Source organism: Halichoerus grypus, chromosome 11 (genome assembly GCF_964656455.1).
Source record: "Halichoerus grypus chromosome 11, mHalGry1.hap1.1, whole genome shotgun sequence".
In the NCBI taxonomy this organism is placed as follows: domain Eukaryota; kingdom Metazoa; phylum Chordata; class Mammalia; order Carnivora; family Phocidae; genus Halichoerus; species Halichoerus grypus.
The window spans coordinates 46,809,057-46,833,333 of NC_135722.1; the positions used below are offsets into that span (position 1 = coordinate 46,809,057).

General features: G+C 41.7%; 1 protein-coding gene across 1 annotated transcript; it reads left to right on the forward strand.

Moving 5' to 3' along the window:
- The first annotated feature begins 674 nt into the window (after window positions 1–674).
- On the forward strand, window positions 675–24,167 carry NRIP3 (nuclear receptor interacting protein 3). The gene is made up of 7 exons (XM_036121392.2): window positions 675–924; window positions 16,964–17,125; window positions 17,615–17,697; window positions 19,896–20,035; window positions 20,680–20,732; window positions 20,848–20,942; window positions 21,242–24,167. The coding sequence occupies exons 1-7, from the start codon at window positions 751–753 to the stop codon at window positions 21,255–21,257; spliced, it is 723 nt and encodes a 240-aa protein (XP_035977285.1). The 5' UTR covers window positions 675–750; the 3' UTR covers window positions 21,258–24,167.
- Window positions 24,168–24,277: the final 110 nt, after the last annotated feature.

The following is a 24,277-nucleotide window of genomic DNA, read 5'->3' on the forward strand; positions in this document are numbered from 1 at the left end:
AAGGGCGGATGCAGGGCCTCCCGGACAGAGGGTGCCAAGAGCCAGGGCAGTGGTGGTGGTAGTGGTGGTGGGGTCCCCGGAAAGCCGGCTCCAGCCCGCCCTCAGGGGCTGCCCCCTCCCCAGTCACGTGGTCTGGTGGGTGGGGACCGACATGAAGTTGCAGAAATCCTGAGCCTTCCCAACTCTGAAGTGCGCTGTGGACGCTGGGGCTCCCGGAGGGGCGCGGAGGTGGAAGTTTGCGCAGCCGAGCAACTGCGCGGAGGGACGGATTTGGAGCATGGCGCAGCTGGCGGTGATCCCGGGGTCGGCCACGGCGTGGCCAGGTGAGCGTGAGTCGGGGGCGGCGGCTGGGGTGGGAGAGGCTGCTGCACCGTGGGGCCACCCACACCCTATCCCGGCTCAGGGGATGCAGGGCACCCACAACGGGAGAGGGCGGTTGGGTAAAGCGGTCCTGGTAGACTCTCGGCGCTCTGAGTCAGTCCAGCTAGCGTCACCCCTCCTCGCGGGTCCTTCTCTTCACGGAGGCGGCGCGGAGACCCACAGCGGCCGCGAACGCTGGGGAGCCGCGCGCTGGGTGGGGGCGCTGTGCTGGCCCCGCCCCTCCGCGCGCGCACTGGCTGCTCCCCGTGACGTCACGCTCGGCTATAAAATGCTCGGCGCGCGGCTCTCGCGGAGCTGGAGGAGCTCGAGGCTGAGGGCTGCCGGCGAGCGGGGAGCGGCCGGGGACGCTGGGCCGCGGGCGCTTCAGCGATGTTTTACTCAGGGCTCCTCAGCGAGGGCGGCCGCAAGGAGACGGACATGCGGGAGGCGGCGTCGCTGCGGCAGCAGCGCCGGATGAAACAGGCCGTGCAGTTCATTCATAAGGACTCCGCCGACCTGCTGCCCTTGGACGGCCTCAAGAAGCTGGGCTCGTCCAAGGACACGGTGAGCCCCCGCGGCCGCGCCCGCCTCGGGATGCCCGCGCGCGGCGGCCGGTCACCTTCGCGCCGTGCGGCTCCCGGGGCCGGCCCTTGGCCGCTTTCACTGAGTCACCGGCCAGGCCCCTGCTCCCGCCCCCTCCTGCCGCTGTCCGCTGTCTCGCTAGTGCTGTTTTGAATTCCTCTCCATCCAGCATCTCCCTGCTTCGCTTTCCCTGGGATTCCGTCGTAGCATTACCAGCTCGCGCTGTCTTCCGCTCTGCCTCTTCCCTCTGTGCCTCTGTCCTCTCAAGTAGGAGACCCTGCCCTGCCGTCTGGCCCTCTGATCGCCTTTCCTTCCCGTTATTCTTACTCGTAGTACCGAATTTGATTGCATGATTGAGCCTCGCCTGGCCAGGCTGCTTGGCCGGTCCAGTGACCCAGACAGAGGTGACTCCTAATGGGTGTGGGAAGGAGAGGAAGAAGTGGGAAGGGGAGGGGGGTGTTTCTGGCAGTCACCATACCCAGATGATTTTGTTAAATCCATTTACCCCTATGCAAAATCTACTTCTCCGTTTGATTTTGGGCTTGTCTGCCTTAACCTTCCCTCCTGAGGGGGGAGAGAGAGAAAGGGTCGAATGTGAAGGTTTCTTGAACCCCACACATCTGTTCATCAATCTCATCTCTCCCCCTACTCTACCCCCACTCGCAAAGAGTGGCTAGAGAGAGGGAGCCAGGCTGCTCCATCTCACTGACCAGCTAACGTCTGGAGCTGGAGCTGGCGCAGGCTTTTTTCTGGCAGGGTCGTTCTTCACCTTAAGAAGGAGAAACTCCAAGACTGGAGGTCTGGGTTCAAAGACCATGCTGTCCTCTACAGGAGGGGGATGGGTGGCTCAGGGTCACTAGTTTAAAGAACTGTATTTGACTAGTTTAAAGAACTGTCATCCTTCAGTCACTGTAGTGGTACTGGGTCAAATATATGTTTAGCTTTGTGGTTTTATCTGAAGTTTTTTTTTCTTTTTCTTTTTTTTTTTAAGATGTATTTATTTGAGAGAGAGAGAGAGACAGAGCACAAGAGCGGGGGGGGGGGGGAGGGACAGAGGGAGAGAGAGAGGATCCTCAAGCGAAGTCCCTGCTGAGCATGGAGCCCAACACAGGCTCCATTCTAGGACCTTGAGATCATGACCTGAGCTGAAATTAAGAGGCAGCTGCTTAACCACCTGAGCCACCCAGGTGCCCCTATCTGGAGTCTTCTTGTAGTTTTCTTGAATTTCACAATCACTTTATTCATCTGGGCAATGACTTGTGAAGCATTAGTTAAATGTCTTTTAAATGAGGTAGGTGCTCTGTACAATTTTTTCAGTATTTTTTTTGAGATTTTAGAATATTTAATTTGGCAGGGAAGGAAAGGTGTCACTTGGTTCACTGAAATTGCCATTCCAAGCCCCGGATGACTATGAAGAACTTCTGAATCCACTTCCTTTTTTTTAAACATCTCTAATGACACACAGATACTAATATCAGGTTTGTCCTCCTCCATTGTGATAAAAAATAATTTTAGTTATTTTTGAGCAGGGGATGGCTACCCAGTTATTTTGCTGTTTTGTTTTGTTTTGTTTTCCAAAGGTAGTCTTCCTGCAAAAGCCACAGGATAGTCAATCTAATTTATGCTCACTCAGAGTGGTGAGTGACTGAAGTACATTCCTAGAAAAGAGAACTCTCTTTCTTCCCTTCTTTCAATTTAAAGCAGTCTAGATTCATTTAGCAAACCAGGTCTAAGTTTTCTTACCTTCAGCCCAAAATAATCATAATTCCTAGAAGCCTCAGGAATGAATAAAGAGGGAGTATTTAGGAAAAGAAGTAAAATGTGGAATGTTTTTCTTCCCCATATGCTGGATTTAAAAAATGATTGATATTTGGTTGTCCTGGGCTGTCAGAGTGCCCTGGCCCTGAGAAACTACCACTCCGTCCTTCTGCTTAGCACTCCTTAGATTACTTTATCCTGTGTAAGAAGAATTCCATCTGCTTTTCTGACTCCGGTCTGTGGCAGTTGAGCCACACAGGAGCTTATAACATAAAACATAGCCAGTAAGCTGGAATGAGGAAGCATCCTTAAGAAGCAAGTTACTGCCATAGATATGATGCACAGCAGTTTACTGTGAGACCCTGAATTAGGGTTCACACTTTCTCTCCCCCCCCACCTCCATCCACACCATTGCCATGGACTTGATATCCCTTTCTCACTGTTCTCACACCCTTAATGTGCAAATGATTGCACAGAAGAGCTAGAACGGGTCACAGAAACCAAGGCAGATTGAGGTAGGGAAAGGAAAGTTGTGAGTACTGGGGTGAGGTGGCATGATTAAGCTCTCTTAGGACTGATGTTGCTGCATCAGTACAATCTCAGAAATAACTTTTTAAGTACCCTACTGCTTCATTTCATGGATACATCTGGTGGTATAGACCAGTGTTGACTCAGTTTCCTCTCACCAAATTGAAATTCTGAGGATGCCAAAACTGATTGAATAGGTCTGTAGTACAAACTAAATAGAAGAGGGAAAATGGAGTGGATGGCACCAGAGGGAGATAGGGGGAAAGGACAAATTAGGTATTTGTTGTTGCTGATGGTACAGAAATAGTGGACAAATTAGTTTTAATTGAGTCTGGGGTTTGTGCCAGTGGAGGAGACTGCGGGTTGTTTTCTTTACATTAGTGACCTATATTAGAATTATACTCCTGGGTTTGTGAATTATCTACTTTTACCATGCTGTTTCTGTAACATTCACTATTTGATACCAGTCTGCCAACTTTTTTTTTTGGATTAGCAAAGAGCACCCATAGGCAATCAGATGTGGTCTTCTTCTGTTTACCCTAGGGGGGTGCATTTGTCCTATTCCTGTTTGTGTGTAGTTGGCTGCTACAAAGTCTAGTGAGGATAGTAATCTTATTTCTTATTTTATATTCTATATTATCTTATTTTGTTTATCTTTTCATTTTGTGATGGCTTTTTTTCTGTGTTAGATTAAGAACCAAAATTAGAGATATGAGTAATATTCTATGTGATTTATTATTTTTTTAAAAGTTGATGAAGCTGGAGGAAAAAAATCTCCACTCTTGGAGTTTTGCCTCTTGTAATTTCTTTTGTCTTAGCTACCAGTTTCATAAATGTTCTTTTCATTGAGGTAGGGACTTTTGATTTTTAAAAACAGCCCCATCACTTTGGAAACATTGCCAAACTACTTTCCTATAGAATTGGGTCAATTTATATCCCACCAGCAACATGAGAGCCTCACTTCCTGGTTTTACTTTACCTCGTAAATACTGAACAGTATTATTGAAAAAGTTTTGCAGAAGTGAAAAGTGGTATTTTTGCTATTAAAAAAAACAAAACAAAAACAAACCAGTCCTGTCCCCAAAAAACAAAAAACAAACCAGTCCTGTCATGGGGTAATATATGCTGTCTTTCCTGTATGATAATATTACTGACCATCAGGCCATATCCTTAGTTGTCCAGCAATAGAGAGAGTGTTTTTCTTTCCTGTCTATGATTGATTCTGCTTATAGCCAAATGCTTTAGAAAAACTCACTAGAGGGGTGCCTGGGTGGCTCAGTCGTTGAGTGTCTGCCTTCGGCTCAGGTCGTGATCCCGGGGTCCTGGGATCGAGCCCCGCATCGGGCTCCCTGCTCCATGGGAAGCCTGCTTCTCCCTCTCCCAATCCCCCTGCTTGTGTTCCCTCTCTCGCTGTGTCTTTCTCTGTCAATTAAATAAATAAATAAATAAATAAATAAATAAATAAATAAATCTTACAAAAAAATCTATAAAAAAAAAAAAGAAAAGAAAAACTCACTAGAATTAGAAACGGAGGCCAGAGCAAGGATGATGGAACACAGCAAAACAAACTGACCATGAGATGACTAGCTCTGTACTCTGAGTATCTGATCTACCTGATCAGAATGCCATAAGACATCCATAATGCTACAGGTTTTGAATCAGAGAACTTTGGAGCTTTAGAAGAGGAGCATGAAATACCATTATAATACCAGGATCTGGTGCAAACTGAAGATTTCCAGAGCCGTGATTGTGTCCTAATTATAGGAAACATTATTTGAACACTTGCTGTGTTCAGGACACAGTGCTAGGTGCTCAGACCACAAAGAAGATAGCAAAGTTTCTTTCTATAAGAAGTTTATATAGATTAGGGGGAAGGACAGGATAGATTAATTAATTTATTCCACAAATATTTATTGAATGCTTATTACATGTCAGTCAGTACTCTAGGCATTAAAGATATGATAGTGAACCAAAATGGAGTTTCTGTCCTAATGGAACTTGTATTGTTGCAAGGGGAGAAGGCAGAAAATAAAAACAAGTAAATATATAATATATCAAGTAGCAATAAGTGCTATGGAGAAGATGAACTAGGGTAAGGGGAATAGAGAGTACAATGCCAGGGTAGGGTGGAGTGGGAACTTGTACTTTATAAAAAGGTGGTCAGGGAAGGCCTCTCTGATAAGATTACATTTTAGGAGATACTGAAGGAAGTGAGAGAGCAAAATATCTTGGGAAAGAATGTTGAGACAGAAGGAACAGAAAGTGCAGAGGCCTGAAGTGTCAGTGTACTTGATGTGATTGAAAAACTGTAAAGTCATCGTGGCCAGAGCAAAATGAGCAAGGTGGTGATAGGAGATAACATCAGAGGAGTAGTGGGAGGCCAGACAACTCAGGACCTTACAGGTCATTGTACAGATATTTGGTCTTTAATCTGTTATGGGAAACCAGTAGAAGACTTTGTGCAGAGGGGTAACATGACATGACTTATTTTATAAAAAGCTTACTCAGACTACTGTGTGGATTAGGCTGAAGAGGGGCAAGAGTAGAAGCAGGGAGACTGATTAGGAGCCTGTTATATGGTAATCCAGGTGAAAGATGAAGGTGGTTCAGAGCAGTGTGATAGCAGTAAAAGGGACAAAGAAAGATCAGGCCCTGGATATATTTTGAAGGTAGAGCTGACAAGTTTAGTTGATAGATTGGATTAAGGATCTGAAAGAAAGAGTAGTCAGAAATGACCTTAAGGTTTTTGATCTAGCAATTGGAAGAATAAAGTTGCCATTTACTGAAATGGGTAAGACTACAGGAAGAGCAGATTGGGGATAAGGAATAAGAATCAGGAATTTGATTTTTGAATGAGTTAAGTTTGGAATATCTCTTAGTTAATCGAGTGTAGCTGTTGAGTAGACAGTTCCACAAGAAGATAAATAACACCACCAGGAAGTCTATGTTAGTTGTTGCCAAGGTGTTACAGTCAATAAGCACTAGAGGAGTTCAGTGGAAGAAGTGATTACTCTGGCCTGATGTGACAATAGTGATGGAGATCAACATTTGATTACAGTTTCATCATTTTATGGTGAGTCAACGACTATGAGATGTTATGGAGAGGAGGCTGCTGCCAGAGTGTGCCCTATAGAACCTCAGAGTAAGAATTTTACAGTTTATCTGGTCCAATCCCTGACTGTGTGTGAATCCTTCCTATCAAAAATGCAGTCCACCATGGGCACCTGAGAAACCACTGTCTCAGACCAATCCACAAAGCAGATAACAATCAGGAATAAGACTCTTCTCTTTTGAAATAACATGTCAGGGGGTCACACAGAAGGTCCAGGGCAATATGACAGCCTGCCTTAGATAGATCCTCATGTGTTTTTGAGCAACTGTAAACCCAGAGACAACTTGTCTATGTTTCCATGGGGTAGAATGGGTCACATGTTGTATATTCAACTAGTACACAAAGAAGAGAAGGCACAGATAATGGTGCTCTTTTAGATTTCCAAGACCTGATAGACATATATATTAGACTTGAAATGAGAGTCAATCAGGAGTCCATGTTTATCTACAAACTTTAAATAAGGACTAAAATGGAGTAGGATGATTTCATGCCCTTTTAGGAAAAAAAGGTGAATGGTAATCAGCTTCAATTTTAGGCTGAGCGTGAGAATTTTAAATAAATATATACACAAACATATACTTAGCAACATTTGAGTGCTTACTGTATACCTGACACAGTGTTAAATGCTCCATATGGACATCTCATTTAATCCTCACAGATGCCCTACAAAGTTCTTACTAACTTGAACTCAACTTTGACTCTAAAGCATATATTTTATTTTTTTGTTTTTACCTTATTTTAATTTAATTTAATTTAATTTATTGGTAGGTGGCAGGTTTAATAAGCAAAGGGAATTTACATATGGCTTGTCTTGGGCATCACTAAGATCAGTAGATCCCTGCACCTGCCCACCAAATTTTAAAAGTTTATTGGGAGGCCTTGACTAGGTTCACTTACGCATATCATGCAGGTGTTCTCAACACAATAGCACTATCTCAAGGCTGTGTTCTTGGAGCAGCCTCTGAGAGTGGGAAAGCCAAATAGAATTCACATTCCAAGGACAGGGGTGGGGGTAAGAGTCTTGGATGGTACGGTCCCAACTCATGGATCAACCAGTGGTCATGTCTTTTCCATGACCTTCCTCAACATTTTATAATAACAAAATAATCCTAATTCCTTTCTCCTAACCCTTGTGTCATTGCTGTTATTAATTTCATTTCACCTATACATAAGAATATATTAGCATATACTGTATAAAAGCATTATATAAAAGCATATGTAATCAAATATATTATTGCTGTATTAATAATAATTTTGAAAAAACTGATTAAGAATAAGAAGAAGAGAAAAAAAGAATAAGAAGGAAAGGTTTTATTTTAGTTTCACTTATTGATTTTACAGAAGTCTTCCTGTCTTTATAGAGATCCTGGTTTCTGACTTATATCATTTTCCTTCTTTCTACAAAAACTTCTCTAATATTTCTTGCAAAGCACATCACTAGCAACAAATTTCCTCAATTTTTGTTTTTCTGAGACAGTCTTTATTTCTTCACTTTTGAAGGGTAATTTGGCAGGTACAGATTTTGAGGTTGGTGGGGTTTTTCTCTCAACAGTTTATTTTTATTTTTATTTATTTAATTTTAATTTTTTATTTGAATATAGTTGACACTATTGTTACATTGGTATCAGGTGTACAACATAGTGATTTAATTTCTCTATACGTTATGCTGTGCTCACCACAAGTGTAGCTACCGTTTGTCACCATACAGTGCTATTACAGTATCATTTTTTGCCTTTTCTTCCCAGGACATATTCATTCCATAACTGGAAGCCTGTATCTTCCACTTCCCTTCACCCATTTTGTTCACCCCTCCCACCCCCTTCCCTCTGGCAACCATCAGTTTGTTCTGTGTATTTATAGGTCTAATTCTGTAAAGCATATATTTTAAACACTACTCGAAGCAAGGGTTGGCAAACTTTTTCTGTAAAGGACCAGAGAGTAACTATTTTCAGCTCTTCAGTCCAAACCGTCTCTATTTCAACTACTCAGCTCTGCTATCATAGTGCAAAAGCAGCCACAGACAGTAAATGAGTGGGGTTGGTTGTGTTTCAATAAACCTTTATTTGTAAAAATAGGCATCAGGCTGGATTTGGCTTGTGGACTGTATTTGCTAACCCCTATTCCTAAGTGGTTCTGGCTGTGGTTCTATTGCTAGCTAGAAACCTTGGGTTTCTCCTCTGGGAGTAAATGCTACAAAGAAGGTAGACTTATGTCATTTCCCCTATTTCCCAGTCTGGTCTATTCTGTGGACCACAAAATCCCATTAGTTTGATTCGGTCTGGGTAAAGGGATTGAGAAAGTGGCCTTAGAAGTTCTTGCTCAAATCATGATTTTGTGGCATTCTCACAGTACAATCTACTTCCTCTCACCTCACTTTTCTTCCCACGCCACAGCCTGATTAGAAGAGTTATTTAAGCATATTGGGTGCCAGATTGAGGAACCTCAGCTATTTCTACCCAGAATACAGCACTGCCCACAGAGCCCATTTCCTTCAGAAACTCCTGATGATAATGAAGGCAGCGCATTTGAATTTGCTGCTAAGGTTTAGATGCGTAAACCCTGGTTAGGGTTTAGCAGCCACATTTCAGGAACAGTAGAGAACCAGGGACTGCTTAGGTTAGTAGTTACCTTGTTGAGGTAAAGCATAAAGCAAGATCCATGTCAGGAGGATGACTTGAGAATTATGTCCCGAAGGTTACCAGAGTGCCTGTTGCACCTTTCTAGCTAATTACTAATGTGTATTTTGAAGGACATCAGGAAAATAGAAGACAGTTCATAGCCAGTATTTCAATGAACATAAAGATAAACCACTTAAGTAAATTTACAAAGCAATAGTCAAGGAGTGGGAAAGTAAGTAGTACAGATTACATAATGTGTAAGTATTGAAGGGATTCTGAAAGAATGAACTAGATGATGTTAATCAAGAAAGGCTTTTTGAAGAAGTAAAGAGTAGAGATTTGTTTGATCGGTACTATATCAAGAGCTAAGGATATAGCTGTGATCAAAGACAATTAAGGTCCCTGCCCTTGTGGAATTAATCTAGTGGGGGAGTGATATAGTAAACAAGTAAATAAGGAAAATAATTTATAATTACTATGAAAGAAATAGTGGGACATGTTAATAACTAAAGTGGTGGGGTACCCACTTTAAATAGTATAGGCAGGGAGGATATCTTTGATAAAGTGACATTTGAGCTGAGACTTGAAAGATGAGAGCAAGCTAACTATTTGAAGTGTTAGTGGGAGAACATTTCAGACAGAGGGAATAGCAAGTGCAAAGGCATTGGAATGGGAAAGTTTTTGAGCAAGGAGGTGTGGATGAATAAAGGGAGTGTGGCATGTATATGGTATATAGATAGAGGTTGGAGAAATGGACAGGGATCAGATGATGCAGAACCATATAGACCATGGTAAGAAGTTTGAATTTTGTTCAAAGAACAACAGGAAGCCATTGAAGGGCTTTGAGTAAGGGAATGTATTAGCTAACTTATATTTTTAAAAACTCACCCTGGTTGCTATGTAGAGAATGAATTGGAAGAAGGGTGAAAAGAGGCAGAAAACAAGTTAGGAGTTTTTTGTAGTTCAGATAAGAAATGATGAGCCAGGAAATATACATATATGGAGGCAACCTAGGTGTCCATCTGTGGATGAATGGACAAAGAAAAATATATATATATATGTTCAGCCGTATACATATATATTCAGCCATAAAAAGAATTAAATCTTGCCATTTGTGACAACATGGATGACCATGAGGGTATTATGCTAAGTGAAATAAGTCAGAGAAAGACAAATACCATATGATCTCATTTATATGTGGAATCTAAAAAACAAAACAAAACAAACAAAACAAAAAACAAACAAAACAAAAACAAAACAACCAAGCTCATAGATACAGAGAACAGATTGGTGGTTGCTGGAGGGTAGGGGGGTGAAATGGATGAAGGTGGTCAAATTGTACAAACTTCTAGTTATAAAAAATAAGTCATAGGGCTATCATGCACAGCATGATGACTATAGTTAATTATAGTGTACTGCACATTTGAAAGTTGCTAAGAGGGTAGATCTTTAAAGTCCTCATTAAAAGAAAAAAAATTTGTAACTATGTATGGTTATGGATGTTAACTAGACTTATTGTAGTGAACATTTTGCAGTGTGTATAAATATGAAATCATTATGTCATATACCTGTAACTAATATAATGTATGTATAATGTAATTGTACCTCAATCTTTAAAAATTTTTAAAATAATTATACCTCAAAATTTTTAAATTTTTTTTAAAAATTGCATTATTTAAAATAAAACTTAGAGGAAAAGTTACATTGCATTTTTTTAAAGATTTTATTTATTTATTTGAGAGAGAGCACGAGCAGGGGGTGGGGAGAGGGAGAAGCAGGCTCCCCGACCAGCAGGGAGCCCGACGCTGTGGGACTCGATCCCAGAACCCTGGGTTCATGACCTGAGCCGAAGACAGACGCTTAACCAACTGAGCCACCCAGGTGTCCCTACATTGTATTTTTAAGGTCTAACAAACTTGAAACTTTTCTGTAAGTATACAAGAATAAAAGTGATGGTGTCTTCGATCAGACTGGAGGTAAAGATGAGGAGAAGTAGATCAATTCTAGATATGTTTTAGAGGAAGCAACAGCGGTACTTTGGGAGGGAGGGTTAGGGAAGGAAAAGAATCAAGAATGGATGGGTGTTGGGACGCGTGGGTGGCTCAGTTGGTTAAACATCTGCCTTCAGCTCCGGTCATGAACCCGGGGTCCTGGGATTGAGTACCGCATTGGGCTTCCTGCTCAGCAGGGAGCCTGCTCCCTCTGCCTGCCGCTCCCCCTGCTTGTGCTTGCTCTCTCTCTGACAAATAAATAAAATCTTATTAAAAAAAAAAAAGAATGGATGGGTGTATGGTGGTGCCATTTTACAAGTTGGTGGAAGGGGAATGATCCAGAATGTTAAAAAGTGAACAGGGCTTTGGAGCTCAAACTTACTTTATTACTAATGAAGAAAGCGAGGCTTGAGAGAAGTAATGCCTAGCCAGATTAGCAATTTGCCCAAGGTAGTATGTGACAACCGGTCATTTTGCTGCACATAGATAGACTTCAGGCTCCCTGCTCAGTGGGGAACTTGCTTCTCCCTCTGCCTCTCCCACTGCTTGTGCGCATGCTCTCTCTCTGTCAAATAAATAAATAAAATCCTAAAAAAAAAAAAAAAAGAAAGAAAATAGAAAGACTTCATGGAGGAATAAAGATAAGATTGGGAAGGAAGATGAGAGGTAGTTAAATTGAAGATTTTGTGTTCAATATAGCTGGCAAGAGAACCACTGTAGGGTAAGGAGACCATGAAAGTAATCTTTTAGGAGATTGCTTGAATTTAGCAATAACGGTAGAAATGGAGAGAGAAATATAAGGTGTTAAAGAGGCAGAGTTTCTTTCACCAAGATAGGGAATAAGGGAGAAAGTGCAGGTTTTGTGGGCAAGATCAGTGGGACAAGTTAAGTATGGAAGTACCTGTGGAATGTCTAAGTAGAAAGTTCAAAGTGGCAGTTGGATCTATGTGTCTGAAACTCAAAAGTGAGTTCTGGGCATGAGATAGAGTCATCATCATAAAGGTAGTAATTTATGCAATGGAAGTAGATAAGCTTGCCTTGAAAGGATATGTACAATGAGAAAAGGACCAAAGACCGAGTGATGATTTAAGACATGAGCAGAGGCAAAGGAACCAGTAAAAGAGGTGGCAATTAGACAGAAAGGTGGTTTTAGAAGCCAGTGGAGGAGAGTGTCAAGAAAAATGGAATGTTGAGTTTTACTGTAGCATTGTTTCTAATCACAGACATGTGGAAACAATCTAAATGTCCATTAGTAGTTAAATTGAGGTACATTTGTACCACAAACTCAAATGTCTGCAGAGGATGTGCTGTTTTAAAATGCAGAAAGTAGTGGGTTAAATGGGTGATAGATATTAAGGAGGGTACCTGTTGTGATGAACACTGGGTGTTATATATAAGTGATAAATCACTAAATTCTACACCTGAAACCAATTTTACCATATATGTTCAGTAACTAGAATTTAAATAAAAACTTGAAAATAAAATGCAGAAAGTAGGGCAGATGTAAGAAAATAGGTGCCAAGAAAGAGGTAAGAAATAGGGTGAACTGGCATTATACCTGCCTAAGTTACATTGTATGTACACACACACACACACACATTTTGGTCTTTGCATGATTTGGCCAACACTGTTGGATAGCTAAATCATCACCCATTCTCAGCCCTTTTCTACCTGCCTGACTCCTCTATAGACATTAGAAAAGCTGGATTCTCACCCAACCCCCTTTTTAGTTAAGACTGGCCATGAGAATTCTGACCAAGAAAGATACAGGAAAAATACTGAGGGAATTTCTGGGAAAGCTTTTGCTTTCCTGATAAAAGGGATAGATGGCACATAGTCCCTTCCTCCTTCCTCCTACATGTAGATGTAATACCTGGAACTGGGGCACCCATCATATGACCATGAGGGGATATCCGAGAGTACAGAGACAGTAGCCCTGAAATTGTTAAACTGCTGAATTATTGCCAGCATCTGCCTACCTCCGACTTCTTGTTATATGAGAAAAAAATACACCTCCATTTAAGCCATTGTAAGTTGGTTTTTCTTGTGGCTGAACACTTTCCTAATATATGGGGTATATTTTTTCATTTAGTATTTTTATAAAAAATACATGTATATTGCTCTCAAGGCCTGCTACACATCCTATATCCTAGACTTTTCCTTCAGGGCCATTCTCAGAATGTCCTTTGCCTCTCTTCTCTATTGGATCCTTTATTCTTGAACCCTATGATTTTTTCTTTGTTCATTGGTTTCCCTCATTTCAGTGGAGCATATCCTTCAGTAGCTTCTTGGGGATGATTGGGAATTAACTTTCCTGAGTCTTGATTTATAGTTTGGCTAGGTTAAGGAATTATGCACTGTCAGATTTTTAAAAAGTATTATTTCATTGTCTTTTAGCTTCCATTATTACCATTGAATTGTCCTATGCCATTCCGGTTCCTAATCCTTTGTATTTGGATCATATTTTTCTCCTTGGAAGCTTTTGGAATCTCTGTCACTCATAATATTCCAGAAATTCATAGTGATGTGAAATCTTGTTGTGGATCTTTTTTCCTTTCATTATATGAGGATCTATGTGGGTTTTTTGAATTCTTAAACCCATATCCTTCAGCTCTGGCTTAGTATGGCACTCTATCCTCATCCTTAGCTGTTCTAGAAATCTGACAGTACATAATTTCTAAGCTTAGACAAACTATTAACCAACCAGAGTCTTTTGAGTTACTATTTCAAAAAGAATAAACTTTTGGCATACTTCCCAGTTGTCTGGGTCAAGTGAGAGTTTTATGCAGGCTTTATACTAATCTATTTCCCACCCTCTAGCCATAGAAGTTCTAATACCTCTAACTCCTCAGCCTTTTCAGAGTTTTAGTTTGAATAGGAAAATTGCTTTTACAGCTAGACCACAAAATATGTAATAGCTCAAACATGATAGTTTATTTTTCTTAAGTAACAGTACTAGTAGAAAGGTCAGCAAGACAGCCCTCTTCCATGTGGTCACTTAGGGACCCAGGCTGACAGTGACTCTTCTGTCTTCAACACGTGACCTCTGAGAAGGTTACCCCAAGGGTCATCTCCATTCTAACCAGTTAGAAGAGGAAAAGAATGGAAGAGTGTGCACAGGACATTTTTATGGGTCAGGTCTAAGAGTGATATATGCCACTTCTCACATTCTGTTTGCTAGAACTCGGTCCTCTGGCCATGCCTAACTGCAAAGAAGGCTGGGAAACATAATCTGGGTATTTATACAGTAAGAATAGGAGAACATGGATTTTGGTAAACAACTGACAGTCTCTGCCACTCTAGCATTGTGTGAAGTGGAATGGTGTGAAGCACTTAGCTTTTTTTACTCTTAGGTCAGTTACCGCTTTTCTGTTTGCTTCTCAGATTCCAAAATTTTGTCTCTCCTTTTTTGCTATCATTGTTTCCTTTATTGTTCTTTTTGCTCTTTTATGTTTAGGCCTTATTCCATGATTATGATTTTAGTGAAATTTTGGTTGGGAGCAGAGGTAAATGTGCAGTTACACTGTCATTTAAAACCCGTAGGCATAATAAAATGACCACAGAAAAATATTCCTGAGGTTCATATGGGTTTATCAGCTGTGAATTTTCAACTCCTGAACTATACTATCAATACTTTTAGTTGTAAAAATGGACAAAGAGAATTATAGGTACTGACGTAGAAAAATGTCTTTCGTATATAAACAAAAATAGAAAATTTTAGAACAGTGTTATAGTATATGATTGTATTTTTGTATATGTTTGTACTAAAAGTTTTGGAAGGATATACTTCTAAATTTAAGGGCAGTTATTTGAAGGGAGTGGGACTGAGAAAAGGTTGAGAGGTTGGGAGACTTTCCCTTTTGATTTTATATACTTCAGTGATACCTGAATTTTTTCACTGAGCATGTATTGTGTTTGAAACTTTTTTGTTTACTAAAGAAAAGAACAAATACAGGAATTGTCAGCAGGGTCAAATGCCCTAGAGGAGTCAAGGAAAATGAAGGCTGAAAAATATCTACCAGATTTGGAAATTAGGAGATTTTATTGACGTTGTGGGATCAGAAGTAATCTCAGTGAAGGATATCAGGAAATTTTTGGCTTCTTTAAAAACAGACCATTTAAGACAAGGGTGTAATTAGAGGAGGATATAGAGCTGAGGAGGCAGGGTCTGAGGTTTTGTGTTTTTTCCCCAATATATGAGAACTTTAAGTATGTTTTATAACCTGAGGAGGAGGGGTTCACTAGGGAAGGAGGAAAATTCAGAAGAGCGATGACTTCAAGGAAAATAATTTTGGATTTTTCCTCATTTGCCTCATCTGTCCAGTGATGATTAGACTCCTTTGAAAGATTAGGAGCATGTTCAGCAAGACTGATATAGAAAGAAAGCCCCAAATTTTCAGTGAGGAGGGCTTTCATTTATTAGCCTTTGAAGTTCTTTCTAATCTACAGTTCTACAAATTCAGCCTACAGTTGTACAAATTCAGTTGGTTCTGCGGAGCATGGACTTGACAGAAGGAAACACCCTGCTTTAATATGATTTGAGCTAGGAATCCAGGCTTATTAGTGAGAGAGATAAGAATGAAGAATTTGTTTCTTTTGAGGGGCAAATCATTCTCCAAGGAAATCTGACAGAGTTAGCACTTCCTCTAGCTCCTTATCAAGTTAAGAAGCTCTCATTTTCTTTTAAGTGCCTCTCTCTCTCTCCTTTTCCCAAGGATACTAATTTAGAATCTGCTTTGCCAAGAATCTGTGTATTTTGGGAATCCATTTCTTCACCTCACCAGGGTTACAGTGAGTCATGGCTCTGACTCCATTCTTCCTCAGAAATTGTAAGGTGGTAGATAATGAAGACCTTACCCAGTTCTGCCCCCTTTCCTGGGAAAATTCTAGGCTCTGAGCTTCTAAGAGTGATTTTCTTCCCCCTAAAATTGAGAGGCATCTGGTTATGTGTTACATAGAAACTTGGAGTCTTTCCTTTGAGAGATTTTAAATATTATTATAAACTGAGAATAAGATGCTTGTGTATAGAAATTCCTTAGGTCAAATAAGTCCTTATCATGAGGTAACATTTTCTAGAGGCCACTTTGGGTAAAAAGAGCAGAGCATGGATATGGCTGCCCTATGAACTCTCTAAGTTCTGTCAAAGAGCAGACTTGAATTCACATTCCTCATTCTGCCTCCCAACATTAGGTATCCTGACATAGATATAAGGTCTAATTAAGTCTCCTGTTTCTTGGTAAGTCTCTGCCCCTTTTATACTCTCACTTTTTGGCCCATCAGAGAGAGGGAGAATGGATAACAAGAATATGGCAAGAGTTGCATTATGCTTCTTGAGGTCCAGAGGATGTTAGTAAGGATTATTCCTGTGGGTTCTGCCAGGTTCCAAAGAATGTCTCCTGAGAGGATTGCTCAGCAGGTATGAATTCCTCTCTTCCCACCCCAACCACCCCATGGGTTACTCAGCCCACAGGAGAGTCAGGCCACCAAGGTATATGCAGACTAGGTCCAAAAGATGAGACTGTAAGGGAGTAAAACTTGAAATAGAAGTAGGCAGAGCTTCTGACAGCCAGTACTGGGTAGGTTTCTTTGGCCTGTGAGAACGAACTGCCTCTTCTATAAGTTACCTGGGAGGAGACATTTATTCCACATAGACTAGGGTCACTTTTCTCCTGAAATGCCCTTGTAAGGGGAGGAAAGACAGCAGGCCTAGGTAATCCAAATCCTAGGGGTTCCTCAGTTCTCTTTAGCCATAGAATATTCACTGGCCCTAGCCACATTTTCCAGTGTCTCACCTTGATTTTTCATTCATTCAAGGTGGCCTATTACAAATTGATTTATATAGTACCTGCTCTCATAATACCAATGAAGTCTCTGCTTGAAGGAAAAATAAATAAGAAGCAAAGGTAGAGCTCAGTTATGTGAAGCTTCTTTATTATTTCTGTGGTACCTCAGGGACAATGGGAGAAGGGGGAAATGACCTGTCACTAAGAATCTTCTGCTTTCTATTCCTCAAGCAACCTCATAACATTCTGCAGAGGCGCCTCATGGAAACCAACCTGTCTAAACTTCGAAGTAGTCGTGTCCCTTGGGCCTCCAAGACCAACAAACTGAATCAGGCTAAGTCTGAGGGACTAAAGAAGTCTGACGATGATGACATGATTTTGGTTTCTTGCCAGGTAATGTTCTGAGAATAGTTTTTCCAGGGTTTTCTGGAGAGTAGGATGTGGGCCCATTGTGATTCCCATAGTGGGGCCCTCTCCTACAAAGTGTATAGAGCATGGGTCTTATCATAGAATTCATAAGTGAGTTTTACAGGAAGTATATGTAATATTTTTATGCATGTGCATCTTCATGGGAGAAAGGACAAAAGCTTTTATCAGATTTGCAAAAGGGTGTGTGATACACACACACACACACGTGCACAATTAAGAGCTACTTAGTATATAAAATTAAATACTGAAAATCCTTAGGGATCCTCTGTCAGCCCTAGATTAAGCAGGAAAAAAGGCTCCTAAAAGGAGACTCAGCAGTGGTTAAAGATGAGACATTACCAACCCATAATTGTGAGATGCTCTCCAGCCCTGCCTTTCATATGACATCTGCTGCTTGCTCCCTTCCCTTTTGCTTCTCTGGCTCCTGCTGAACAGTATGTTTCCTTTCCACAGTGTGCTGGAAAGGATTTGAAAGCCTTGGTTGACACAGGCTGTCAATACAATCTCATCTCTTCAGCCTGTGTGGATAGACTGGGGTAAGTAGCCACTTGTGCTGGGTGGGAGTCAGGTGCTTATGGTGCACTCTTTGCCCGAATCTATTTTGGGGTTAGAGATGGTGAGGGTCTCTACCAAGGTTCCAAGAGAAGTATGCAGAGTTCAAATATCAGCTGAATTCTCAGGCACCTGGGAGAAATCAGCAAGCCAGGAAAGCATCAGGTTTTCCATTAACTCCCACCTATTAAGTTCTGAGCGAAGACCTTTGGGCTCTGGAATGAGAGAGCGTGAGATCCTTGGCTCATAGTTAGCCATGCCCTGATCCTGATATATGCCCTGCAAAGACAACAAATTAGAAGGAGCAGTAGTCCTGTTGGTATATCCCAGATGAGTAAAAGCAGGGATGTGGTTGGTCTTAGCTTACTCAGGGTCCTTCTGGAGGCCACACTGCCTGTCCCAAGATGCATCAGTCAGAACTTAGAATAGGACTGCTATTGGGGCGCCTGGGTGGCTCAGTCGTTAAGCGTCTGCCTTCGGCTCAGGTCATGATCCTAGGGTCCTGGGATCGAGCCCCGCATCGGGCTCCCTGCTCCGCGGGAAGGCTGCTTCTCCCTCTCCCACTTACCCTGCTTGTGTTCTCTCTCTCACTGTATCTCTATCTGTCAAATAAATAAATAAAATCTTAAAAAAAAAAAGAATAGGACTTTTATTGCTGCTGGGCCTAAACCATTATAGGTTTGATTGACCAATAGTTTCTTAGTGCCTTTCCTCTCTGTAAAGAACGTGTAAAATCAAATCTTGCTGCTGCCCCTGCTGGGGATTGGGTGTGAGGCAGATGCCTCATATATTGAATGTCTTTGGTTCTTTAATAGCTAGAATTGAGTTCTTCCTCTTTTAGTCAGAGAAAGCCATTTTGTATCTCTCCTCCTTTTCAGTCAATTGGTACTTTCATGTCTTCTTCCTTCTCTTCCCTCCTAAGTACTAGATGAGCCCTAAGGTCTAGCCCAGAATTGGAAGGATCCACCCAATCTCCTTTTCCACTTTTCTAGCCCTAAGAACAACAAATCGTTCCCTAGCTTAATCTCTGTATTGAAACAATCACTATGGTAGATATAACAGTTCATTCTAAGCTGCTTTCAAGATGTTCATACTCTTAGGTAGGACTTGAACAAGGCTTGATTGTATAATTGGTGACCTCTGCTACCTGATCTGTTCCTTCTTGTTTCTACCCTGTCCTCACCCCTCACCGCCGCTGTGACTCTTTGAGGCTGGCTCTGCAGGTTTTGTACATTGCTATTTAGGCTTGTGGGAGGAGTCCGGGACACAAGTGCTCTTGTGGGAAGAATCCTGAGCTTTTTTATGTGGTGAAGAGATGAGATAAAGTGCAACATGATGGTTCCAGAAAGACTAATAATGTCCTGGTGCATAATTAGGCAGCAGTCTGCCATGGTTCCAGAGGAATTAATAACCATCTGTAAAACTGCACTTATTTTTCTTTTGGATGAGCTGTAACACCAAAAGAGAGGAAATGGAGTAAAGCAGAAATATTGGCACAGAAAGTCCATAATTAAGTTTTTATCCACCAACCCATGATAGCTTGGGTGCTGGCTGTTCCAATCTGCTTATATAACTGTGTGAAACCTGGGCGCTGTTCCTTTCCTTCCTCCCCTGCAGAGACAAGTTAAATTAATAAAGACTTTCCCCATGATATTCCTTGCTGATATCAATATCAATATCAATGCACTTACCAAATTAGTACCAGCCTCCATTAATGTTATAGCTGAAGACTAACTGATAAGGATAAACTGAAATAGAAAAGGCAAAGAGAAAATTAGACACTGAACAAAAAGCATCTTATAAAATTAGGACAAACTCCTGCCCTTTTTGACATCTTTTACCCACAGAGGGGTAAAAAGACATGTTAACTAAATTGCCTTGCATATAGATGGGGATGTTAGGATGCAGAATAGGATTTTCTGAGTGTATCAACTTTCATTTTTCACCAGTACAGATAGTGACATAGCTTTTTGAGAATAGGAGCTGAATCTTTCGTTTTTTATATCCCCTGGCATATGTAGGACAAAGTTCTGAAACAAGTATAGGCTGGCTAGCACATTTTTTGGTAAATTAATCCCAGGAAATCCCTAGAAAAGACCAATGGGGGTCATAAGGTAGACATTATCAGATTCCATCAGAAACCTCTGCCAAGGGGATTCTGATATCTCCCTCTCTGGTGCAGACTCAAGGAGCATGTCAGATCTCACAAGCATGAAGGAGAGAAGCTTTCTCTACCCCGGCATCTGAAAGTAGTGGGCCAGATTGAGCACCTGGTGATCACACTGGGCTCCCTCCGCCTGGACTGTCCAGCAGCTGTGGTTGGTGAGTAGAATTGAGAACTGGACCTATGGACCCCTATTGTAAACCCCCTCCCTATCCACCAAACCCTCATAAGATCTCATGCCTGTAAATATTGACTTCTTCAAAATCCCAGGTTTCCATTTTTCTGTACTATAGACTTGTCCCAATTTTTACTCTCCAAAGGACCAGATTCAAGACATGTTGAGAATCACTAAGAGAAAGGAGTGTGTAATTCAGGATAAAAAAAATGTAAGGGGTAAGAAACATTTTTGTGTGCCAGTGGAAGTGGCTCCTGAGAGCTTTCCCTGAGCTAGTTGGAGGTAGAGGGCAAGATCCCTTTACTCCTTCACCATAAATCGCTTGATAACTTCCCCCCACTCCTATATTTCCCCTTTTGTACTCTACTCTAGACTACTCAAGGTTCCTGGGTTTTATCTAAAGGCCTTTGTCCTTTCGAGTTTAAAAGACCTACCTAGGTTTGAATCTTGGCTCTATTACCTTTTAACTATAATGATCTGGGAAAATTACTTAATATCATAGATGCTCAACAGATGTTTATTGGATGGATGGATGGATGGATGGAAGATTAGATGGAGCCCAATGGTGATAAGGCTGACTTCTAAACCAGTATAGCAATAATCGGATCTTAATTTTTTTTTTTTTAGAGGACAATGAGAAAAACTTGTCCCTTGGTCTCCAGACTCTCCGATCCCTTAAGGTAGGATTGATTCTACTTTCCCTTTGATTCTTACTCTCTGAGGCAGGGGTTCTCTTACATGGACCATTGACAGTGGGATCACGGACAGTGACCAGTGATTCTCCTTTGTTTTTAGTGCATCATAAATTTGGATAAGCACCGGCTGATCATGGGGAAGACAGACAAGGAAGAAATCCCTTTTGTGGAGACAATTTCCTTGAATGAAGACAAGTAAGTGCCCAAATAGGTCAGGTCAAGTAAAATCTATTTGTCATTAAGTGGAGGGGTTCTCACACAGGATATTGGGTTGTATCCTGCCTTTGTCCTTCAGTCTTACCACAAGTACACCCATCCCCAACCCCTAGAGTTCACCATCCTAAAAAACTCTCTAGCCCACATTCCAGAATAAGTAGTGATGATACCGCAGAGTGGTGGGGGAAAGTAAGAAGCTTTTAAACTAAAATTGTACTTGCCTTCAACCTAACTTCTTTGGATTTGGTATCATTTCTTCTATTTCTTTCTCATTTCAGCACTTCAGAAGCATAACTACAGACTGCAGCATGTCTGCACGTATGCACACATACCAGGTTGACAGATTGAGAAAACTGGGTTTGAACCAAATGCAGTAGCAACTTGCTGTGGACCAAGTCCTTCCCTCTAATAGAAGCTCCAGGGGCTCCTTCCCACCCAGTCCTCTCTAGACTTTAGTCCGTGCTTAGAGATCTTATCTGGTTATAGCCATTGTTTTTTACTCCTCTGATCACTTAATTTATAGACCTTTTGACACTGCCAGGTCTCACTTGTGGCCTACTTCTCTGCTTCTTTCAGGAATTTGCTTTTATTAGTCAAGTATAGGGGCTGCCAGGTTCTGTTTCTCCATAGATACACTTGCTTCTTTTCCTATAGCTAAAATGTATGATAAACAGGAACCTGACCTTTACCTCCTTTCAGTTGTTCCAAAGAGGTGCAAGATACCTATGTCTCAGAATTAGAATTTCTTCTAATTCATTCATTGATTTCTCAAAAATAAGTTTATCTGAAAGAGCCCAGAGAGATCATCTAGTCCAACTTTTTCATTTATAGGTCCAGAGAGGCAAATGAATTGTCTAAGCTGTTATACTAAGTCAGTGGCCAAGGAACCTAGAACTCAGACTTGACAAGCCAAGGCTATGTTCATTCTCCCATGCTGCCTCTTTTGTCTTCAGGGCTTGAGAGGAGGATGAAGAGGTAGGGACTTTAAAAAGGCAAGGTAGGGGAAAAATCTGCTTTGGGGATGGATGCCAGGAGGATCTGGGTAGCCCTTTCTCCCATGTGCTAAGTCCACTAAAAGTCTCTGCCCCAAATTGTCACATTTAGGACCTTATTTTGGTGCCTAAAAGCTGAGGGCACAAAAATGAGTGAGATGACCTCTCACCTTGAAATTCTTGGAGAGGAGGAGAGGGAAGGAACCACAGATAGAAGAACATTAATCACTTTCTGAGATGGAATTGAAGGCTTTGGTAAATAATCTGGGGATCATTATTAGACATTGATACCCTCAAGATCTAGTCAGTATTTCTGGCCAGACTGTTACTTGTCTGCCACGGACTCAAGGAGCTGGGGTCAGAAATAGGGAAAGGAGATGAAAAAATCCAAGCACATCCAGAATAGAAGGAAGTACTGGGTAGAATCAGTTGGTGGGAAGTCCTACCTGTGGAAACCTTTCTGGGGTGGAGGTCAGGAATGAAATTTCCAGACAGGGAACTGAAGGTTGGGAAACTCTTCAGCCTTGTTCTGCTTCAAGGAAAGAGGCAGGGCAAGAGCTGACAATGTTAAGGACAACTTTTTCTGGCTGCCCAATGTCTGCCGACCCTTCTCAAAATGTTGGAGATCACAGGGGTGTCTCAAAGCTTTTTTGTTGGGGTGTCAGTTTAGGCACACAGATACCTGTACTGAAATCTCCCTTTCAATTTGGTCATAGAAGTACATGGAGAAGTCAGAAAAATAATCAGCTGTGAATATCTTTTAAAGAGATTTCCAAGTCTACCCTTGGTTCATAGCAGTAGTTTCCAGAGCATTTAATGGATCCCACTTTGAATTTTGCCAGGTCCCACCAACAGTCTCGTCAAGTGTTCAGCTACTGCTATCAAATAACTCTTTGGAACTCTGAATGTTTTTAGACTTACAGAAGTTCCCTAAAGACCAGGAACTTAGTGACCCTCATTTGAACAGCTAGGCAGCTGGGTCTGGGTCACCCCCAGACCTCCTTATCAGCCTTCAGTGCCCCCTCCAGATTCACCCCATTTTTGCCTGGGCAGGCAGGGGGGGATCTGTGCCTTTCCATTGAGGCCTCTCCACTCTCCTCCTCTACCTATCATGGCACCACTTTGGCCTGCTCCTTATCCTAAGACTGAGTTGAAATACTTCACCCCTTCCTCCCCAGGTTGAAAATTCCACTCCAAGCCTTGACTCTTGGCCACAGGTGAGGCATGTTGGAAGTTCCTTGGCCTGGCTTATCCTTATTTGGATTCCCTGTGGACCAGGTGAGGCCAGGAATTCTTAGGTGTTGGAAGGATGTGACTAATTCTGGCCCTTTGAGTTCAGGATTCTGTGGCATCAGAGGGATGATCAGATGGCCTTTAGTGATCTTTCTGGGTTCTGAGAATCAGTCACTGACTTGCCAGTTTTGGAATAGAAATAGTTGGGGTGATCTGAGCTTAGGGTATCATAATCTCAGTGCAGTCAGATCATTTGAATTCCCTAGCCAAATAATTGTACTTTAAACCTCAGGCTTGATAGAGGTACCTAAAAATGTCTAAAGACAACTATGGGAAGTCTTGAGCTTCATTAATCTTTAAATGCTACCAAGTTGATTATTCTGATAGCCCATATCTCCTTGATATTCATGAGGGAGTACCTGATTTACTTTTCAGGGGCTGGCAAGATGAAAAGGTAAAGTTAGTTCTTCCCAGAATCCTAGAAAATTCTCTCTGGCACCTCTGATTCAGGATGTGGGAAGAAAGTGTCTACCCACACTGTGTTCTGAAGGCAGGCAGTAGCAGGAAGTAACCCTGTAGAATTAGTACCCCTCTCATTCCTTATTAGATGTCCATCTCAAATACAGGAAGTTTGAAAAATACTGTTTTTGTTATTTGGTATATTTATGCCTGAGTTATATGAGGAAAAATGTTTTCTGACTTTTCTATTTCCTTGCCCTGCACAGACCCCACCTGGTAAGATTTTCTATTCCTTAGCTCAAAGTGTCTGTAGAATGGATCACTTATTGTATCAGCTGCCCTGACTTTTGTGTAATAGAAATACCTTTCCAGGCTGGAAACATGGAGGAGATGGACCTGGATTCTTTCCTCCTTCTGTTGCCAGGCCTCTACATTGGCACTTTTACCTGCTCAGTGTTTCTGGCTGTGTCGGGTTTATTTGTGAGATTGATATAACAATAAAGTGAAATCTTCCCCTCTGTGTGCTTGTCTGACAGTCTCTGTGTCAGGGCCCCTGGAAGGTGAGGGAACCCAGGCACAGCCTAATTACATCAGTGTTTCTCTCATAGGGTCCTCTGAACACAAGGCTTT

Excerpts from the sequence above, each read along its gene's own strand:
- NRIP3 (XM_036121392.2), top strand. The coding sequence starts at position 751 with ATGTTTTACTCAGGGCTCCTCAGCGAGGGCGGCCGCAAGGAGACGGAC. Across the intron at positions 17,126-17,614 it reads TGATTTTGGTTTCTTGCCAG|TGTGCTGGAAAGGATTTGAA; the intron begins GTAATGTTCTGA and ends TCCTTTCCACAG. Across the intron at positions 20,036-20,679 it reads CTGTCCAGCAGCTGTGGTTG|AGGACAATGAGAAAAACTTG; the intron begins GTGAGTAGAATT and ends TTTTTTTTTTAG.